At 44.3% G+C, this 20888-nt stretch overlaps 1 protein-coding gene across 2 annotated transcripts in view; it reads right to left on the bottom strand.

Annotated features, from left to right (window-relative positions):
• Positions 1–1777: 1777 nt before the first annotated feature.
• Positions 1778–20888, bottom strand: part of LOC126355197 (probable pyruvate dehydrogenase E1 component subunit alpha, mitochondrial) — a 101060-nt gene continuing 81949 nt past the window's right edge. For both annotated transcript variants that reach the window (XM_050005425.1, XM_050005426.1), the window contains 3 exons: positions 20624–20872; positions 16212–16460; positions 1778–2221 (listed from right to left, as the gene is read on the bottom strand). In XM_050005425.1, coding sequence (XP_049861382.1) covers positions 2033–2221; positions 16212–16460; positions 20624–20872 — 687 coding nt within the window. In that variant the 3' untranslated portion in view covers positions 1778–2032. The remainder of the gene's footprint in view (positions 2222–16211; positions 16461–20623; positions 20873–20888) is intronic.

Raw genomic sequence — 20888 nt, 5'->3', positions numbered from 1 at the left:
TCCACCCGGCTCTGCACCAAAGGTCCGCAGTCGGTTCTGTCAACGATGCTGCAGATGGTGAGCTCTGCCTTCATCTCATAAGCAAGACCGGCAGCCTTCACCAAATCAGATAGCCGCTGGAATCCAGAGAGAATTTCCTCAGATCCAAAGCGACACACGTCATTAGTGCCGACATGTGCCACCACCTGCAGCTGGCTGCACCCTGTGCTCTTCATGGCATCCGGAAGGACCCTTTCCACATCAGGAATGACTCCTCCCGGAATGCACACGGAGTGCACACTGGATTTCTTCCCCTCCTTAGCCGCCATATCCCTAAGGGGCCCCATTACGCGCCTAACATTGGAGCTCCCAACTACCAGTAAGCCCAACCTCTGCGATTGCCCGGACCTTGAAGGCTGAGAATGATCCTCTGAAACAGGGCAGGCAGCTGCATCTGGCTCAGCCAGAGACAGTGCCTGAAACCGGTTTGTCAGACGCACCGGGGAGGCTTTCTGGTCAGCTTCCGGGGACGCCTTTCGCTGCCTGCCACGCCTTGGAACGACCTCCCAATCAACCACAGGCGAGGGCTCAGCTCCACTGCGGGCAGCAACCGGGGCAACCACAGCGGCAGACCGATCTGGGGACAGACGGGATGAGGTTGACATCCCCGTGATACCCGAGTCCGGCTCCCCACAGTGGTGCCCATTGGCAACAGCCTCAAGCTGCGCGACCGAAGTCAGCGCCGATTGCAGCTGTGAGCGAAGGGATGCCAAGTCAGCCCTCATCCGAACACAGCAATCGCAGTCCCTGTCCATTCTAATCGATGTTTAACAACAGTTACTGAAACACGAGTCGGTGCCTAGATAACGCAAGCGGAACACGCAAAGAATGTATCAACTAACCTGTACAAATGCCTAACGACTGCGCTACAATCTGCTGAATTTACGATTACAGTAACTAAAACTCGAAACTGCACCTCCTATACGAAACTCACACGCAATTTAAATAAGAATCTACGAAGTAAACACTAAAGCGCGATGCTACAACTGTCAAATACTATAATACGCCCGAAATATATGAATTAAACAATGCAAGTACCCAAAAACACGCAAAGAAATTAATTAAACTATGTAACAAATAAGTAAGCTAGGGTTATACGACTTGCTGCTGCAGCTGCTTATCCAACGGCGGCAGGGAGCACAATGACTGTGACCAACCGAGACTGGCTGTTCAAAACAAAAACAGAAGACAGATGACTACGCGAATTTGCACTATTCAGGTACTAAGGCGCGATGCTACAACCCTCAAATACTATAATACGCCCGAAATATACGAATTAAACAATGCAAGTACCCAAAAACACGCAAAGAAATTAAACTATGTAACAAATAAGAAGCTAGGGTTATACGGCTTGCTGCTGCAGCTGCTTATCCAACGGCGGCAGGGAGCACACTGACTGGCCAACCGACTCTGGCCGTTCACAACAAAAACAGAAGACAGACGACTACGCGAATTTGCACTATTCAGGTACTAAGGCGCGATGCTACAACCCTCAAATACTATAATACGCCCGAAATATACGAATTAAACAATGCAAGTACCCAAAAACACGCAAAGAAATTAAACTATGTAACAAATAAGAAGCTAGGGTTATACGACTTGCTGCTGCAGCTGCTTATCCAACGGCGGCAGGGAGCACAGTTTATTTATTATTAAGTTTATTTATTAATAGGAAGCTTAAAGGTAGTGTGCCTACAAAGGTAGAAGAAATCAGGCTGACAGAAAGAAATAACTGATGTGTAAGACACAAAGATTCCATTTATTTACAAATTACAAGTTTTAAATAAGACACTGAACGGTAACGTGACGAAAAAGTGGACAGCTTTACTGGTGATGTACTAGCTCGTCAGCTGCACCGCAGGCAGTCCGTGGCGGTGGATAGCCGCCCACTCGGGCGATGTCTGGAGATGTCTGCGGAGCGGGGGCGGCGGCCGCCTCACTCGGAGGGGACGATGATGCGCCCGGCGGGCGGCCAGCCCCCGCCGCCCCCGCGTCACTTGATGTTGACGGCGGGCCCGACGCGCTTGTGCGCCACCGGCGACCAGGGCACGGTCCCGCGCACCATGGGCTCCAGCGGGCTGGCGTACACGTCGCTGGCCAGCTCGTCCAGGCCGATCTCGTGGTCCGCCTTCGCCTTCAGCGTCGCCTCGTCCACCGCCTTCTTCACCCTCGTCTCGATCTCCTGCCGACACAGAAAGGGGCCGTGCGAGGAACACGTCAAATCGTCCGACACAACACCTAGCCTTGAGAATGGCCTCAATTCGGCGAGAAAATTTCTTCATGCACGCCACATGCATGCGCTGCTGTTCCAAATAGCCTCCAGACATTTCCTATTGAAATAAGAGAGGATGACATAGAACGTCACTTGGAGATGCAACAGCAAAGTACGCGTACAGGCCTGAGAGCATGTTAGACGTCTCGGAAGATGAGAATATCAACAGCATATGTGTGATTCCTCCTGTTTTGATACGTATTTTTCTTTTCTAAACTTTACCTGTACCAGAACTCACAATATTAATAACATATTCCGTAGAAATATTGGGACACTTGAGGCAATACTGACCCTACGACTTATCTTAGAAGATAGATTAAGGAAAGGCAAACCTACGTTTCTAGCATTTATAGACTTAGAGAAAGCTTTTGACAATGTTGACTGGAATACTCTTTCAAAGTCTGAAGGTGGCAGGGGTAAAATACAGGGAGCGAAAGGCTATTTACAATTTGTACAGAAACCAGATGGCAATTATAAGAGTCTAATTTTTTAGTTACGTCAGTTCTAACATTCTGATGTTCTCATGTAAAAGTTTTTAACAGCTTTTTAAAAAAAAATCTTAAAATAATTTACTGTACCAGTGTATATGTCAGAGTTGTTATTCCTTCTGGATTTATTGTTATACAGACGTTCACCTTTTAGAGCCACGAAACCAATTGTGATCTAATAATAAAGGCCTAGATATAGCCGAAGCGGTTTATTAATACCCAAACTTTTAAGGGGGTTGTAACTTGTTTAAGTGTCCAATTCACGTGCTGGATCGCTTCTACTGTAGATACGTCGTAGCTAATGAGCCACTGGAACTTTTCAGGCGATCACAATACACCATGACCGGAGCAAGTGCGTGTGCAGTATATCGCCAACTTTCGGACTTTAATAAAAGCCAAAATGATCGGCTTGACGCACATGGGACCATTATACCGATTGATCGCACAGCACAGCAATGACCGCAGAACGAGTGGTGCCAACAGTGTGGCAAGAAGTGTCTGCCGAGTTCCTTCCAGAGAGACTGCACCACGAGAGAAGGGTATGTAAGTAGGCTGTTTAGGTTTTCATGTTGGTAACGATACACAGTGCTCTATATGAAAATCGCTGACAGCGCTGTGTGCACTCTGTGGCTGGTTGGACTCATTGTTGGAATATTCGCTAGTGTAGCGTTGGGCAGTGGTGGGTGGGGGAAAGAGATGCCAGAGAGGTTACTATGAGCGGACGATCTGGACGTGTGTCCGTCAGAAAAAGGAAATGTGTTTAATTTGATGTCACATATATATGACTTTTGAACACTATTAAGGTAAATACATTGTTTGTTCTCTATCAAAATCTTTCATCTGCTAACTATGCCTATCAGTAGTTAATGCCTTCAGTAGTCGAATCTTTTATTTAGCTGGCAGTATTGGCGCTCGCTGTATTGCAGTAGTTCGAGTAACGAAGATTTTTGTGAGGTAAGTGACTCACGAAAGGTAAAAGTTATTGTTAGTCAGGGCTATTCTTTTGTAGGGATTATTGAAAGTCAGATTGCGTTGCGCTAAAATATTGTATGTCAGTTTAGTGATGATCACAAATAAGAAAGAAAAAACTGTCTGAGTTCGTTGAGTTTTACTCAGCTGTTTTTGTATCAAATAACGTAAGATTTTTTCCAGCACTGTCATCCTTAATTTTCTAAGGGGATATTTCGGGTACCCTTGTTGGACTGGCTCTGATGAAGAAACGGCTCGGAACAGCCGGTATCTGGGCAGTCGGTACAGGCAGTGTGTCACTACAAACCGTCGGGAACACATCACTGGTATCTCGGTTGAGCTCTCGAGACGCCAACTGCCGTCTACCGCTAACATGGTGCGCTCTCAATACGGACTTGCTTGGTGTGGATACAGACTCAAGTGGTGCACTGATGATACTCTGTGGTGTTCAGCAATGAATATCGCATCTGTCTGCGGCATTCAAAATGACGCCAACGTGTGTGTAAGTGACCTGCTGGAAGGTCACAGGAAACCCACACACTACCAACTCCTGAAGTCATGGTGTGGGAAGCGATTGGTTATGGAAACAGTACGGGCTTGGAAAGTGTTCAAGGGAGGCTGAATGGTCCCCAGTATATACCAAGGAGGAGGAGAGCTTCTGTAAGGTTTGGAAGGTAGGAGACGAGGTACTGGCAGAAGTAAAGCTGTGAGGACGGGGCGTGAGTCGTGCTTGGGTAGCTCAGTTGGTAGAGCACTTGCTCGCGAAAGGCAAAGTTTTAATCTGCCAGGAAGTTTCATGATAAATTCTGCTGCGATACCATCCGTGACTAGTGTACAAAACGGTACATTCCAGCAGGATAATGCAAAATCCAACACTGAAGGTACCACCACAAAAAGTATAGCCTCCAGCCAGGAAACTTAATGAAAAGACATGGCAAGTGTTTCAGGCGTGGGAAAATTTTTTTTCCACTTGATATTCGGAAACTTTTTGATTCCTGTTCATGATGAAAACGAGAATCTGTCCATGTCTATGGGAAGTCACACATCATACTGATGCTGATTACGGGCGTCAGTTACATTTGGGGGTTTTGACAGGTGTGAATGTTGCCGAACCTTTAGTTTAATAAGTGATGGTCGCAAAATACTGGCACGAATTACTTACACAAGAATGGGAATCAGGTAGGGCTTGACGTCAGGGAAAATCAGTCTGGATTCCAGAGAGGTGTACGAACACGTGAGGCAATGCGTACCTCAAACAAGTCAAAATCGAAATGACTTGTTAAGAGGCATGTGTGGATTCTGACACTCAATCTGCAAGCATTTCATAAAGCAAGTGTTGAGACTTTGACGTTTTTGATTAAGATCGGGCACCGTTGGTGCAGCGTCAGTAGATTAGGCTTGAAAATAAACCTGTAATGTCTGAAACTTGTCACCAAAAAAAGTACTGCAACTTTTGACAGATTCGTTAATAAGCGCTTTATCAAGGAATTAAAGTGCGAGGAGAAGTAAATACTATGACATTTGCTCTGTCAGAGACAGCAAAGGACTCTTGCAGCAAGAGCAGTTGACGTAATGGTCAGATTCTTGAAAGGAGGATATAAGATGAACGCCAACCAAAGAAACAAGGATAATGGAATGTAGTCGAATTAAATCAGGTAATGGTGAGGGAAACGAACCACAATAAGTAGTAGATAAGTTTTGCTATTTGGGCAGCAAATAACTGATGATGGCCGAAGTAAACAGGTTATAAAATGTATACTGACAAGGGCAACAAAAAAAAATCGTTTCTGAAGAAGATGAATTTGTTAACATTGAATATAAATGTGTCAGGAAGTCTTTCCTGAAAGTAATGTGTGTGGAGTGTAAGTTACACTCCATGTATATCCATGCATGGAAGTGAAACATGGACGTTAAACACTTTAGACAAGAAGAAAATAGAAGCTTTTGAAATGCTGTGCTACAAAAAAAAGTTTATGTGGGTAGCTCAAGCAAATAATGAGGAAGCAATGAATATTAATTATTGAGGGGGGGGGGGGGGGAAGAGGCGAGAAATTTATGGGAGAACTTGGCGAAAGGAACGGGTCTGTTGCTTACACACATTACTTCAGTATTGGAGTAAGGGTTAAAAATTGTAGAAGGAGCCTAAGAGATTGCTGTGCCTTCCAAAGAAGACACAGCCAGGGAAAAAGAACCACAGGTGCAAAGATGCTAGCTGGTTCCAGTGCCATAGAGACTCGCCACTTACATGAATTCCACCACCGCCACGGGCGACGCTGAGGTTGGAGATATCGACCTAGCCTCGGCCAATTGCCGGCCGAGTACAATCCTCCAATAACCGGACGACAACAGACAGAAGCCTGTTGGGAAGGTAGAGGAGCAGCTCCGACCCAACTGGTTATAGGTCATGGTTCAGGGCTGACTTAGATAGGGAACGTCGTTTAGTGAACTCTTACAGGTGAACAGACAGTCATTGTAAATTGAATTTTCTATCTACTGTGAAGTTTACCTAAGATTACTTGCACTTAGCCATTGAGGACCTTCTTGTGTTATACATGTTGTGTTTCAGACTTAGTTATTTAACAAGTCACCAAGATAACTAAACCTTTTTAACTCATTTGTGTGACTTTGTCACTAATTTCGTTGGAGAGTTGTAGAACCTTCGTTCTATCCTGTTACCTGACCCTGGGGCATAGGTGTGTAATAGTGGCAGGGAGAAATTATCTTAGCGATGTACCGCACCAGAAGCCGTTTCACGAACTCTCAAACTCGGCCTCCCGTAACAACAGTGGCAATTCGGCCTCCACAGCAGTAGCGACGAGGCCATTACAAAACTGGCGACGACAGTTTACAAAACTGGCGACGATGGTTTAAAAAACAGATGACTGTAGTAATCAGATTCAAATGGATGTGGGTTGCAGTAGTTATTCAGAAATGAAAAGACTTGCACAAAATAGAATAGCGTGGAGAGCTATTTCAATACACACTTCCAACTAAGGACCAGAACACAAACATGCCATAGTCATATCCACAAAGTTTGATAAATATTGCATTTTAATTTATGAAAGCAGCTCCAGTTGCGGTTGCAAGGTTTATTGAGTCCACTGCTGGTTTCGTACTTTGCAATAGGCCATTCACGTTTTTGACCATCTCACTCCTGCTGGAAACAAGTATCATGGCTACGTGTCAATAAGCGTAGAGACTATCATGCCCTATGCTTGCTCTACCATGTTCTCAAACACTTAACCCCCTCTTCTTTATTGTCAACCTTCACACAATCTGAACAGCAAAGCAGAAAACCCACTCTCAACACAGTAAAATCCTCTCTGCACCACCACATAACACCGCCATATTCTCTAAATCATTCTCCATAACCCAAACCCGACTCTGTAACAATATTCTACATAATATCAGAGAAATCAGATCCCTTCCAAGTTTCAAAAGACAGCTAATGGCCCACCATCTATTATAATAGTCATCTATCCCATACTCAGATCCGCAGCTTCGGCTCACAAATTCCCTTAACCCCACACCTCCCCCCACCCTAAATCCCCCACCCGCTCTTGACAGAAGAGTTGTATATTTGAATTTGATTGTTTCCTATCTTCTACTGTCACTGTCATCTCAATTTTTTCCTTCATCTATATCCTTTTCGCTCCTGATAACTCTAATCATAGACTCAAATGTACTAAAATAATTTATATAATTCCTTATTCCATTCACTATTACTATTATTGTTATTATTGCTGTAAACTGTTACTATTATCATCGTTAATGTTATTATGACTATTATTTCTGTGAACTTTCTTATGAAATCTTTGGTATGTGTTGTTCCTGGTCAGATGAAAGAGAGTGCCTGAAGGCCCTAATCTGATCAGGTTATTTATAAGCAATAAATAAATAATTTTCAGGTGATTCTGAAACTGCCTTAGATATGGTGGATATATAAATATTGAGTAAAACAGAATACGTATGTGCAATATAAGTATACACAGAGTATAAAACTTGTGTTGTAGAGTAAGAATGTCAAATCATTAATTTTTTTCTTTATTGTTATTTCATCGTCCTCGTCCCATATGGGCGGGGTCTGGGCTGCCAGCGGTACAATACTCCGCTCTTCAGCCAAGAATATTGTTAAAATGTAACAAAGATGAGAAAAGATATGAGGGCTGGTTTCCGTTTGTAGATTAAAAAGATTAAAGACGGACAGCTAAAAGAAAGAAAAATATATAATATTTAAAAACCACAGTTGCAACGTGGTGAGATTCTTGTATGAAAAAGCATTGAAGCACTGCACTTTCACCTAAATTCTGAAGGACCTGCACTGGGTGATACGTACTGTGGGAGGAGAGAATATGCTCCACAGGGTTGAGGGATGTGGGTAAAAAGACAGTCGTCAATTAGGTGCGAAAACTATGGTGATTATAGGTAGGAGGAGTTGAGGTGGATAGTGAGAAATACAGTCGGTGGGAAAGACAGAGGGCGAGAAGCAGTGTGTTATGTGGATATGGTAGTGGTAGCAAGAAGAAAGGGGTAGGGATGGGTGAAAAGAGAAAGGAGAGAGGAGTCCTAATGTGAAGTGGGATAGCTGGGGAAGAGATAAAGTCGGTAGGAGGAGTAAATGTGGGGCCGAATCTCTTTGTCTAGGAAAGGGAATTGGTTGAAGTTGCGTTGACAGGATATGGAATATGGGTGGTGTAGGGATGGCGGGCTGTGTTTGTGAAGTTGCAGCAGCACACCAGGGTCGGTGATCAGAGGGGAGAAAATGGGGTTATTTGAATCTAGTTTGCTGACTGTATAGTAGATGCGGAGGTTTTCGATTTGGGTGAGGAGGGGGTGAGAATTTGATGAGAAGGCGGAGGATCCGCGTGGGGGAAGGTAAACGGGTGTGGAAAGGGAGCGCACGTCGTTCGATTATTTAGAGGTCCTTATAGAACTTTGCTGGGGCGGAGTTCCATTCTACATTTGCATAGCAGAGGATGGATCGATTAGAGTTTTGCAGGTACAGAGAATAGTGGAGGGTGTAATCCCCAAGTCCGTATCATTAGTAGTTTCAGTCTATTTTAGGCTTTCTTTTGGATAGTTAGTAGGTGAGGTTTTCTCGTTAGTTGCCCGTCGATGGTTAGTCCAAGATATTTCAGTCAATTACTTAACTGGGTAGGACGGTCGTAAATGTTAAGGTAAAGGTCGTGGAGATGGTAATTACGGGTAGTTCGTCCCACAATGATTGTCTGGATTTTGAAGGTGTTGAGTTTGAGGAACAAAAAAGTACAGGTCAGGAGGATTTAAAAAGCTACATGTCCAATGACACACGGAAAAAAATGGTCGTGTCAATATTATAAAAACACTGCAGGTTAATACGTTAATAGTAATGAAATGCTATAGCTTTAAGAGCACGAATTCAAAAATTCCAGATTGTATGTTTTACCAATAAAAGGTTAAAAATAAAAACGGTAAAATAGTTGCAGTGCACGGCGCACCCTAGTCGATTTTAAAGTTAAGTGCTCGAGGGTAAAAATGTTGAACCACAGGAAACTAAAAGGGTGTTAGTGTAACTTGCATGCATCGTTGACTACTTACAAAAGCATGTTTACAAAGATCTAGATACCGCTGGTCACTTTCGGAATAACTTTAAAAAAATTTATCAATGAAATGTTGGCCGATGTTCAAGAAACTGGTTTTTCTAGGCGTACATTGCTCGTTGAACGGTTTTTTTCTTGGATTTTTTTTCAGATGGTTATAGATTTCTAATTCTTTATGTATGTCCATAAGTATCCCTTTTTCTTTGAGGAACTAGGACGTTGTTTTCGGGACTGTGGACCGTTGACGTTGCTTCTCTATAGCACAGTGTGGGTTTTGTACTGTATATGTACTTACATTGTAAACATGTAAGCCTCATTTTTCATCTTCTGTTATACAGAGTGGTCAGAAAAAGCCTGAAAAGCTTGTAAGCGTGTTGCAGGATAGATTATACGGAGAAATAATTGTTCAGAAAAAATTCGAACCATTGCTATGTTTTCGAGTTAATTAGTACTGAAGTTAGCCAATCAGGCAGTCGCGCCCACCCGATACAAATAGCGTCCGTTGTTCTCATTCGTGAGAGTGACGGTTCAAACTCGCGTCTGGCCATCCTGATTTAGGTCTTCCGTGATTTCCCTAAATCGCTTCAGGCAAATGCCGGGATGATAAATTTGCAAAGGCACAGGTAATTTCCTTCCCCGTCCTTCCCTAATCCGAGCCTGTGCTCCGTCTCGAATGACCTCGTCGTCGACGGGACGTTAAACACTAATCTCCCCCTCCATACGTCGTTGTTCTTAGACCGTTGGTGAGAGCACACAAGGGTGCTCAGCCTTTAGAACAAGGTTTGATCCTTACTACCGACCCAAGTTCAATTTTTGTTGGTTGGTTGGTTGATTTGGGAGAATGGGTCAAACAGCGAGGTCATCGGTCCCATCGGATTAGGGGAGGGTAGGGAAGGAAGTCGGCCGTGCCCTTCCAAAGGAACCATCCCGGAATTTGCCTGAAGCGATTAAGGGAAATCACGGAAAGCCTAAATCAAGACGGCCTGACACGGGTTTGAACTGTCGTCCTCGCGAATGCGAATCCAGTGTGCCAACCACTGCTCCACGTCGCTCGGTCCCAATTTTTGTATCGATCTCTTGTTCGGTTTTAGGAAACCAAACGAAGAACACGTTTGGCAACACCATCCACGACGACCCTCTTGAATGTGCGCATGATATGGCCTGATCGGTTAACTTCAATACTAGCTGACTCCGAAACACAAGGTCATTGTAGCGAGGCTCAAAACCATATCAACCAAAACCACTAAAAATAAAGGCAAAATATATCTATTTAAAACAGCAGATAAAAAGTCGCTTGTTGCTTTCCTAAAAGAGAGTCTCCATTCCTTCCAAGCTAATTATGTAAGTGAAAACCAGATATGGCTCAAATTCAAAGATACAGAATCAACAGCAATAGATAGATTCATACTGCATAAGTTAATAAGAGACGGCACTGATTCAGCATGGTACACAAAACACGTCAGAACACTGTTGCAGAAGCAACAAAGAAAGCATGTCAAATTCAGAATAACGCAAAATTCCCAAGACTCCCTAAGTTTCACGGAAGCTCGAAATTTAGTGCGGAGGTCAATGCGAGATGCTTTTAATAGTTTCCACAACGAAACACTGTCTCAAAATATGGTAGATAAACCAAAGAGACTCTGGTCATATGTAAAGTACACCACTGGCAAAAAACAGTCAATACCGTCACTGTGAGGTAGCAATGGAAATGTTACCGATGATGGTGCCACTAAAGCGGAGTTACTAAATGCAGTTTTCCGTAATTCCTTCACGAAAGAAGACGAAGTAAATATTACAGAACTCGAAACCTGAACAGCTACTAGCATGACTGACATAAAAGTATATATCTTAGGTGTTGCGAAAGAACTCAAATCACTTAAGAAAGGCAAGTCTTCCGGTCCAGATGGTCTACCAATCAGGTTCCTTTCAGAGTATGCAGACACAATAGAGCCTTTTTTAACAGTCATACAACCGCTCACTTGACGAAAGGTCTGTTCCTAAAGACTGGAAAGAAGCACAGGTCACACGAATATTCAAGAAAGGAAATAGGAGTAACCCATTGAATGTAGACCCATATCACTGACCTCAATTTGTAGTAGGATTCTAGAGCATACACTGTACTCGAACATTATGAATCACCTTGAAGAAAATGAATTATTGATACATAACCAACATGAATTCAGAAGTAATGAGTGCTGTCGACAAGGGATCTCAGATTGATTCCATATTCCTAGATTTTCACAAGGCTTTTGATACCGTTCCTCACATGCGACTATTAATGAAATTGCTTACATATGGAGTATCGTCTCAGTTGTGTGACTGGATTCCTGATTTCCTCTCAGAGAGGTCACAGTTCGTAGTGATAGATGGTAAATCATCGAGTAGAACAGAAGTGATATCTGGCGGTCCGCAAGGTATTGTCATAGACCCTCTGCTGTTCCTAAGTTAAATAAATGAGCAGCCCCCTAAGATTATTTGCAGATAACGCTGTAATTTACCGTCTAGTAGAATCATCAGACGATCATTTCCAATTAGAAAATGATCTAGAGAGAATTTCTGTATGGTTCGAAACGTGACAATTGGCAAAGAACAGTGCGGGGTCATCCACATGGGTACTAAAAGAAATCCGATAAATTTTGGGTATACGACAAATCGCACAAATCTAAGGGCTGTCAATTCGACTAAATGCCTAGGAATTAGAATTACGAGCAATTGGAAAGACACATGGACAATATTGTGGGGAAGTCGAAACAAAGACTGCACTTTGTTGACAGAACACTTAGAAGATGCAACAAACCCACTGAAGATACAGCCTACATGACACTTGTCCGTCCTCTGCTGGAATATTGCTGCGCGGTATAGGATCCTTACCACGTAGGATTGACGGAGGACATCGAAAAAAGGCAAAGAAGGGCAGCTCGTTTCGTGTTATCGCGCAATAGAGGTGAGAGTGTCACTGATACGATACGCGAGTTGGGGTGGCAGTCACTGAAGCAAAGGCGGTTTTCTTTGCGGGGAGATCTATTTGCGAAATTTCAATCACCTTCTTTCTCTTCCGAATGCGAAAATATGTTGTTGACACCCACCTACGTAGGGAGAAATGATCATCATAATAAAATAAGAGAAATCAGAGCTCGAACGGAAAGGTTTAAGTTTTCCTTTTTCACACTTGTAATTCGAGAGTGGAATCTTAGAGAAGTAGTACGAATATGGTTCGTTGAACCCTCTGCCAGGCATTTAAGTGTGAATTTCGGAGTAACAATGTAGATGTAGATGTAGAAACGACGCAATGTGTCGGATTTCTTTCTTAACAATTATTTCCGAGCACAACCTACCCTTACAAGATTTTCAGATTGTTTCTGACCACCCTATATACAACATTTACAAAGGGTGCTTCACAGATGACGGAGAAGAGTAAAGGTATTAATTTGAGGTAAAGGACCGTGGTCGGGAAACGACCGATTCGGAAGTTACAAGCCAAAATCTTTTTGATACTTCAGACAGTGGAATACATGTACCGATGCTGTTGGTTGCTGTTGAGACCCAGGTTGTCGAACACATCCCCATTGTTATTTGTCAACGGATGCAGTTCCAACATGATGGAGTCCCACCTCACTTCGGGCTGGGTGAACACCTGTATCAGACGTTCCATGAAAAGTCAATAGGCACAGGAGGTACCGTTTCACACCAGCACGGTCGCCTGATTTCTTTATGTGGGGCCATGTGAAAAGTTTTGTGTACAAGACGCCTGTCGAGACTGAAGATCTCTTGGCAGTAATTTTCGCTGCCTGCGACACTGCTCTAACGACACCGGGGATATTAGAACTGATACGACAGAACTTTGTACGACGAATTCATGCCGGCGTTTACGATGGGGGGGGGGGGGGGGGGGGGAGCGAGGGCGCCATTTTGAACAACTGTTGTAGTAGTTTGTTCTGGAGAATGGAATTCATTATTACTGCACCGTAGACTTAGGATTTTCGGTCTCACTAACATCAAGTTAGTGCGACTTTACTAGTCCATCAACAGGGGGAATTATCTGAGGGTACAGGGCACTATTCAACTGTAATCAGTACGGCATGATTTCGGTTCGATGATAGGACTCTGAGTTTTAGCGTTGCGTGAGGCTAACGTGGAACTTGAGTAGATTTTCAAATTTACCTACATATACCTGTCGACTCGGTTGTTTCTGGACTGCGGTACCTTACCTCAAATTGATATACAAGGTGTATCAAAAAGAATCATCCGATTTTCCAGAAACTAATAAACATATACAATGAATTTTGTTTTTTGGTGAACGGTAAACTCAAAAAGTTATTTTTTTTCACACCATTTCATAGGTGTTCAATACGCCCCCCTTGAGATGCACAGCATACGCCAATGCGTTATTCAAATTGTTCCCGCGCTGCTGCGACCGTGTCTTGAGTTTCAGCTTCCACAGCTGCTGTTATGCGGTGTCTCAGTTCATTCATTGTTGTTGGTAATGGAGGCACATAAACCCCCACAATAAATAATCACATACAGTCAGGTCCGGTGACCTTGGAGGCCAATAGTGTGAGATTGAATCATTTGGTCCTGTGCGACCGATCCATCGTTCAGGAATCCTTTGATTTAAAAATTCCCGCATTTCCGGATGCCAGTGTGGCAGCGCACCATCCTGTTGATAAAAGAAGTCGTTCGAATCAGTCTCCTACTGTGGAATAAGAAATTTCTCAAGCATATCGAGATATGTGCTTCCTGTAACAATGTTCTCGGCAAAGATATATGGACCTATACCTGTGAAGCTTCACAAAACACATTAAATTAAGGAAAGTCCCTCTCATGTTCTACAACTTCATGTGGTTGTTCCGCATCCCGCATTCTCACCGTATGACGCTTCACCTTCACATTTAAATGGAATGTTGCCTCGCCACTAAACAGTAAGCATGGAAACACACCTGTCATCTCCGTCTTGCCAAGAACGAAATGACAGAACTCCACACGTTGTTTGTCACCTTCAAGAACAGTTCCAGTAGCTTAATTTTGAATGGTTTAATGTTCAGCTGTCGGGCTGCAAGGCGAACGGATTTCTGTGGACTCCTTGCGAAACTATGGCGGATGTGTTCGACGTCTGTGTCAGACACTCAGGGACGGCCCGGCGATTTGCCTTTACACAAATGACCTGTTTCTCGGAATTGTTCATGCCATCGTCTAATCTGTACGAAGGGACGCTGAGAAGCTATTATTGACCGCACTGTGCAAAACGTAAAACAAAAAACGCTTTCTGTTGTAACGACACCATTTTTATTAGGACCCCAGTGGGCGCACACTGCTGCTACCTAACGGGAATCATGTGAAACTCAGGAGTTTGCTCTTTCCAACAGTACATCGTTCACTCACATATCTCAAATAACATAATACTTATGATTTTTTTTAAATCGAATGATTTGTATTTACCATTCTCCATCATTCCTGAAAGACTGTAATATCATCATGGAATCACCTAGTACATACACCATATTTATGCCAGATTTAAGAATCACGTGAAAAGTGGTCTAATGTAAACGACGAAACTGGTAGTGAACTCAATTAAGTTCTCATCAGCAAGAGGCGCGGTTTTCGTTGAGTAAACAAATAGGATTTGTACACTTATAGAAAGGTTTTGACACTGTTGACTGGAATACTCTCCTTCAAATTCTGAACGTGGCAGGGGTAAAATGCAGGGAGCGAAAGGCTATTTACAGTTTGTACAGAAATCAGATGGCACTTATAAGAGTCGAGGGGCACGAAAGGGAAGCAGTGGTTGGGAAGGGAGTGAGACAGGGTTGTAGCCTCTCTCCGATGTTATACTGAACAAGCAGTAAAGAAAACAAAACAAAAATTCGGAGTAGGTATTAAAATCCATGGAGAAGAAATAAAAACTTTGAGGTTCGCCGATGACGTCATTCTATCAGACATCACAGGAACTGGAAGAGCAGTTGAATGGGATGGACAGTGTCTTGAAACAAGAATATAAGATGAACATTAACAAAAGCAAAACGAAGATAATGGAATGTTGTCGAGATAACTCGGGTGATGCAGAGGGAATTAGATTAGGAAATGAGACACTTAAAGTAGTAAAGGAGATTTGCTATTTGGGCAGCAAAATAACTGATGATGGTCGAAGTAGAGAAGATATAAAATGTAGACTGGCAGTGGCAAGGAAAGCGTTTCTGAAGAAGAGAAATTTGATAACATCGAGTATTGATTTAAGTGTCAGGAAGTCGTTTCTGAAAGTATTTGTATGGAGCGTAGCCATGTATGGAAGTGAAACGTGGACGATAAATAGTTTGGACAAGAAGAGAATAGAAGCTTTCGAAATGTGGTGCTACAGAAAAATGCTGAAGATTAGATGTGTAGATCACATAACTAATGAGGAGGCATTGAATAGAATTGGGGAGATGAGGTGTTTGTGGCACAACTTGACAAGAAGAAGGGATCGGTTGGTAGGACATGTTCTGAGGCATCAAGGGATCACAAATTTAGTACTGGAGGGCAGCGTGGAGGGTAAAAATCGTAGAGGGTAAAAATCGTAGAGGGAGACCAAGAGATGACTACACTAAGCAGATTCAGAAGGATGTAGGTCGCAGTAAGTACTGGGAGATGAAGAAGCTTGCACAGGATAGGCTACCATGGAGAGCTGCATCAAACCAGTGTCAGGACTGAAGACCACAACAACAAACAAATAGTCGAGGAATCAGCACTCGTGTCGAAACTAGTAAAATATCGAACTGATGCTTCATAGTGTAACATGTTCCATTTCCGCCAGTGTGAACAGACTGCTGATATTGTAAATGTGGTTGGTCATGGAGACAGATAGGACAGTGGACAGGTAGGTCTGCTCACCTTGAGTTCGTCGGGCTTGACGAGTTCCGAGTTGAGGATCTTCTCCTTGAAGGAGGAGATGGGGTCCCTGGTGGAGCGCACCTCCTGGATCTCCTCGCGCGTCCGGTAGCTGGTGCCCGGGTCGGACATGGAGTGCCCGGAGTAGCGGTAGGTGACCGCCTCCAGCAGCAGCGGGCCCTTGCCAGAGGAGCAGTACTCCACCGCGAACCGCGACGCCTCGCGCACCGCCAGGACGTCCATGCCGTCCACCTAGAGGCACCGTGCAACGCACTCAGTCACCTCAATAGTTGTATTTACTAACAAACTGTGTAACGACCACCAGCAAGAACTGGGGATGATTCTCTTTGTACAGTGTGATTCAACAACAAAGATGGTTCAGATGGCTCTAACAAGGAGACGGCACGACCGTGGGGTCGAGGATTTGTCCGAAATTTTGTGTGGTGAAAGAGGACCTCTATCTCCTCACGTGGTCAAAACATTGGGACGCACTACCACGAAAATCCAGGGAAAAATCCATCCAAAGTTTCTTAGGTGCGTTATGAGTATAAAATGTTGATACATTGCCGAGCCGTCGTCTGGCCCAGATGTTTAGGCCTCGCAGTCTTACGCCAGAGGTCTCGGGTTCGATTCCTCCTCCGGCACCTATTTTTCACCTGTTTCATTTTCTTTTGTTATTCCACCAGTTATTCAGAAAGTTTCCCAAACCTACATCATCTTTAACAAATTAGTTACGTTATTGAATAAAAATTATTTTCTTTTTGTCCGACAACACAATTCACGGCCGTGGGTTTTTCATTTTTAATTGTAAATTATATGAGGGGAAACATTGGGTTTTTAATCATAATAACAAAGTCGATTGGGAAACATTTAGTTTTTATACATATAATAATTATAAACAAGAACCGCAGTGGTAATTATCGTAAAAACAAACAAAGCAATAATTTTTGGCACATCTTGCGCAACATATAAAGGCGGATTTTTATTTCAATCACAGGGCGTTTGCAACAAATCTGTACAAAAACATGCCCCATTGACATTTACGAAAATGTTTTGAGTTTCTGATAATTTTGAGGCAAACCAGGCATATTGAATCATGTCTCGGAATATTGGTGACGATAATTGACGGTGAATTATAAAATGACATTGGACGTTTAGCAGGGACGGTAGCTATATGCCGTTCGATACGGCAGGGGTGCCCCCTCTCTACTCTCCTGTATGCCATTGCCCTTGAGCCCCTTATTGAGGGCCTGACGACCTAGCTCTCTGGCCTCATCCTCCGCCAACACACTTTTCGCTGTCGGGCATATGCTGATGACCTCCTCCTCCTCGTTCGCTCCGGCTCTGAGATTCGAGAAGTCCTCGAATTGATTACCCGTTATGGGGCTGCCGCTGGCAGTGCCATGAATGTCGCCAAATCTTCTGCAATGCACATCGGACGAGGCCTCCAGGAGGGTGAAGTGGCACCCCTGCCGCTTGTGCGGACTTTCCGGTACCTGGGCATTACCTTTACCCCCACGGTCACTCGCACAGCGGCAATGAATTTCCGTCGCCTATTACACGTCATCCGCAACGACGTCCGCCAGAACCTCTTGCGCCGCCAGGACACACTTCAACGGGTTGAGTTTCTTAATCTTTATGTGGCATCAAAATTGGTTCACATCGCGCAAGTTCTCCCTCTGCCAACAGCAATTGGGCGCAACCTTCAGGCGGCTTCTGGCTATTATCTCATGGCTGGTTCAATGTTCAAAGTCCGTTATGAGACACTTACCCTGCCCCCACGGTACGGTGGCGTCGGGCTCGTCAATGTCCGTATGCGAGCTGCAGCCTTGTACATGAGTACCATGAGAAAACAGTGGACGGGCCAGAGTACATCTCTAACACGCAGCTTGCTTGAGATCCTCCTATCTGCTTCCACCTCACCACCGGTGTCTGTCGGCCATATCGTGCCTCATTTGTCCCATATTTCGACCTTTTTCGTCGACTACAGTTACATACATACCAGTCTCCCAGATTCACGCCCACCCAGGACTCAGGGTTTTTACAGCCAGTTGCTGCGCTGTGTTCCCCGGAATGTGATGGAGACCAAACATCCCTCCATCCAGTGGCCCATAGTGTGGACTACCGTTCACCAGCCCTTCCTCCCTACGAACGTCCGGGCACTGTGGTATCACATAGTCAATAGGAAATTTGCCTCGAAGCAGCGCCTGCACAACATTGGCTTGTCAGAATCCCCTCTTTGTCTCCTTTGCCAGCAACGGGACACTGATGAACACCGTCTGACATGCGCCTCATTGCAAGATGTATACCGCTTCGTGCAGCAAATCATTGCCTGCTATATCCGGGTGCCACCAGATACAATCGAACCTCGAATGTTTCTATACCCTGAGGACAGACATTTTCCCGTCGCCAAATGTCATGCTATTACGTGGGTCAAAGGGTGGGCGGTTCTCTTTCATGAGGGACCTAAATCCCGCCTCGACTTCTGGACCTATTTACGAACAGCCCCTGCAGCTCTCGAAAACACGCCACGTTACCGAACATTATTTGCTAACTATCTTCGAGCGGTCTTTGTTAGACCTCCACTGAGTTGCGGGGTGCCTGGCTCAGAGGGCACCTACCCCTCCTCCCCCGGCGGTGTCTGAGTGTAAACCGCCTACGATCTATTCTGTTTATGACCTCCGCGGATGGGAGAGCGCGTCGCAGATTGCACGGATTTTATTTCTTTTTGCTTTTCCTTTTTCCTTTCTTTTTCTGTAACCAAAATTTATATTTCTTTTCTCTTTCGCCGATGTGTTCACATAATTTCATGACATAAGTGAATATTACAAAAACACATACAAATAAAAACAAAGATGTATAGGCCTCGCAGTCTTACGCCAGAGGTTTCGGGTTCGATTCCTCCTCCGGCACTTTTTTTTCATCTGTTTCATTTTCTTTTGTTATTTCACCAGTTATTCAGAAAGTTTCCCAAACCTACATTATCTTTAACAAATTAGTTACATTATTGAATAAAATTTTTTTTCTTTTTGTCCAACAATACAATTCATGCCCATGGGTTTTCCATTTTTAATTGTAAATTATATGAGGGGAAACATTGAGTTTTTAATCAGAATAACAAAGTCGATTGGGAAACATTTAGTTTTTATACATATAATAATTATAAACAAGAACCGCAGTGGTAATTATCGTAAAAACAAACAAAGCAATAATTTTTGCCACATCTTGCGCAACATATAAATGCGGATTTTTTTTTTTTTCAGTCACAGGGCGTTTGCAACAAATCTGTAAAAAAACATGCCCCATTGACATTTACGAAAATGTTTTGAGTTTCTGATAATTTTGAGGCAAACCAGGCATATTGAATCATGTCTCGGAATATTGGTGACGATAATTGGCGGTGAATTATAGAATGAATTTTTATACAACCTTCCCTGGAATTGATTTCACGTTTCTTCTGTAAAAATGCTATGAAATTTTGCAAGCAACAGAAGAAAAAAAGTGCCAGAGGAGGATTCGAGCCCGAGACCTCTGGCGTAAGGGTCCGAGCGCAAACCATGTAAGCCACACGGCGGGTCGGCAGTGGACTAACATTTTATACTCATAAGGCACCTAAGAAACTTTGGATTGATTTTTCCCGGGATTTTACGAGTAGTGCGTCCTAATATTTTAATCACTTGAGGTGTTAGGGGTCCACTTTCATCACACAAAATTTCGGACAAATCCCGGACCTCACGGTCGTGCCGTCTCATTGTAAGCACTACGGGACTTAACATCTGAGGTCCCCTAGACTTAGAACTACTTAAACCTAACTGACCTAAGGACAACACACTCATCCATGCCCGAGGCAGGATTCGAACCTGCGATCGTAGCGGTCGCGCGGTTCCAGACTGTAGCGCCTAGAACCGCTCGGCCACCCTGGCCGGCTTGCTCCGTTCAAAATCATCGCCTACCATCAAGGTACGAGGTCTGAAGTGGTCCAAAACAGACCGAAACCGGTAACCTCATTAAAGCAAAACACGTTTCTTGCGGTTGTTCATGCTCCCTTTTAAAGTAGTAAAAAAAACCGCTGTATTCCAAGAGAAATGTTCTCAGAAATTGCTATGAACCTTCTTGGCAGATTTAGACTGATAGGCAGGTTGGGTCTCGAACTGAGTACCTTGCTTTCGCGATCAATGCTTGTACCGTCTGAGATAACAAGGCACGTTTCACGATGCATCCTCACAACTTCTCTTTTGCCATTATCTACCTTATCCTTTCCATACTTCAGAGCAGAAAGTTTCCGGGTTCAGTCTCTGTCCACGGCAGACTTTTAATGTTCCGGAAAGTATTCTGCGCCGTAGTGAGATATCGTGGGTGGTGGTCCACGGTGTAGCAGAGTGGACTGGGATGTGGGAGAGGAGGCACGCACGCACCTTGATGCCGGGCACCACGTCTCCGCGCGTGTAGTAGTCGGTGTTGGCGGAGGCGCGCGCCGCGCTGGTACCCATGCCGTAGCCGTTGTTCTCGCAGACGAAGATGCAGGGCAGCGCCCACAGCTTGGCGATGTTGTACACCTCGAAGATCTGGCCCTGGTTGGCCGCGCCGTCGCCGTACAGCGCGAAGCACACGCCGCCCGTGCCCTGGTACTGCGCCGCCAACGCTACGCCCACTCCCAGAGGCACCTGTAGGAAGCACGGT

The sequence above is a fragment of the Schistocerca gregaria genome, chromosome 3 (assembly GCF_023897955.1).
Source record: "Schistocerca gregaria isolate iqSchGreg1 chromosome 3, iqSchGreg1.2, whole genome shotgun sequence".
Taxonomy (NCBI): Eukaryota; Metazoa; Arthropoda; class Insecta; order Orthoptera; family Acrididae; genus Schistocerca; species Schistocerca gregaria.
The sequence above is the reverse complement of the archived record's forward strand: the minus strand, read 5'-3'. Positions and strand labels throughout refer to the sequence as shown.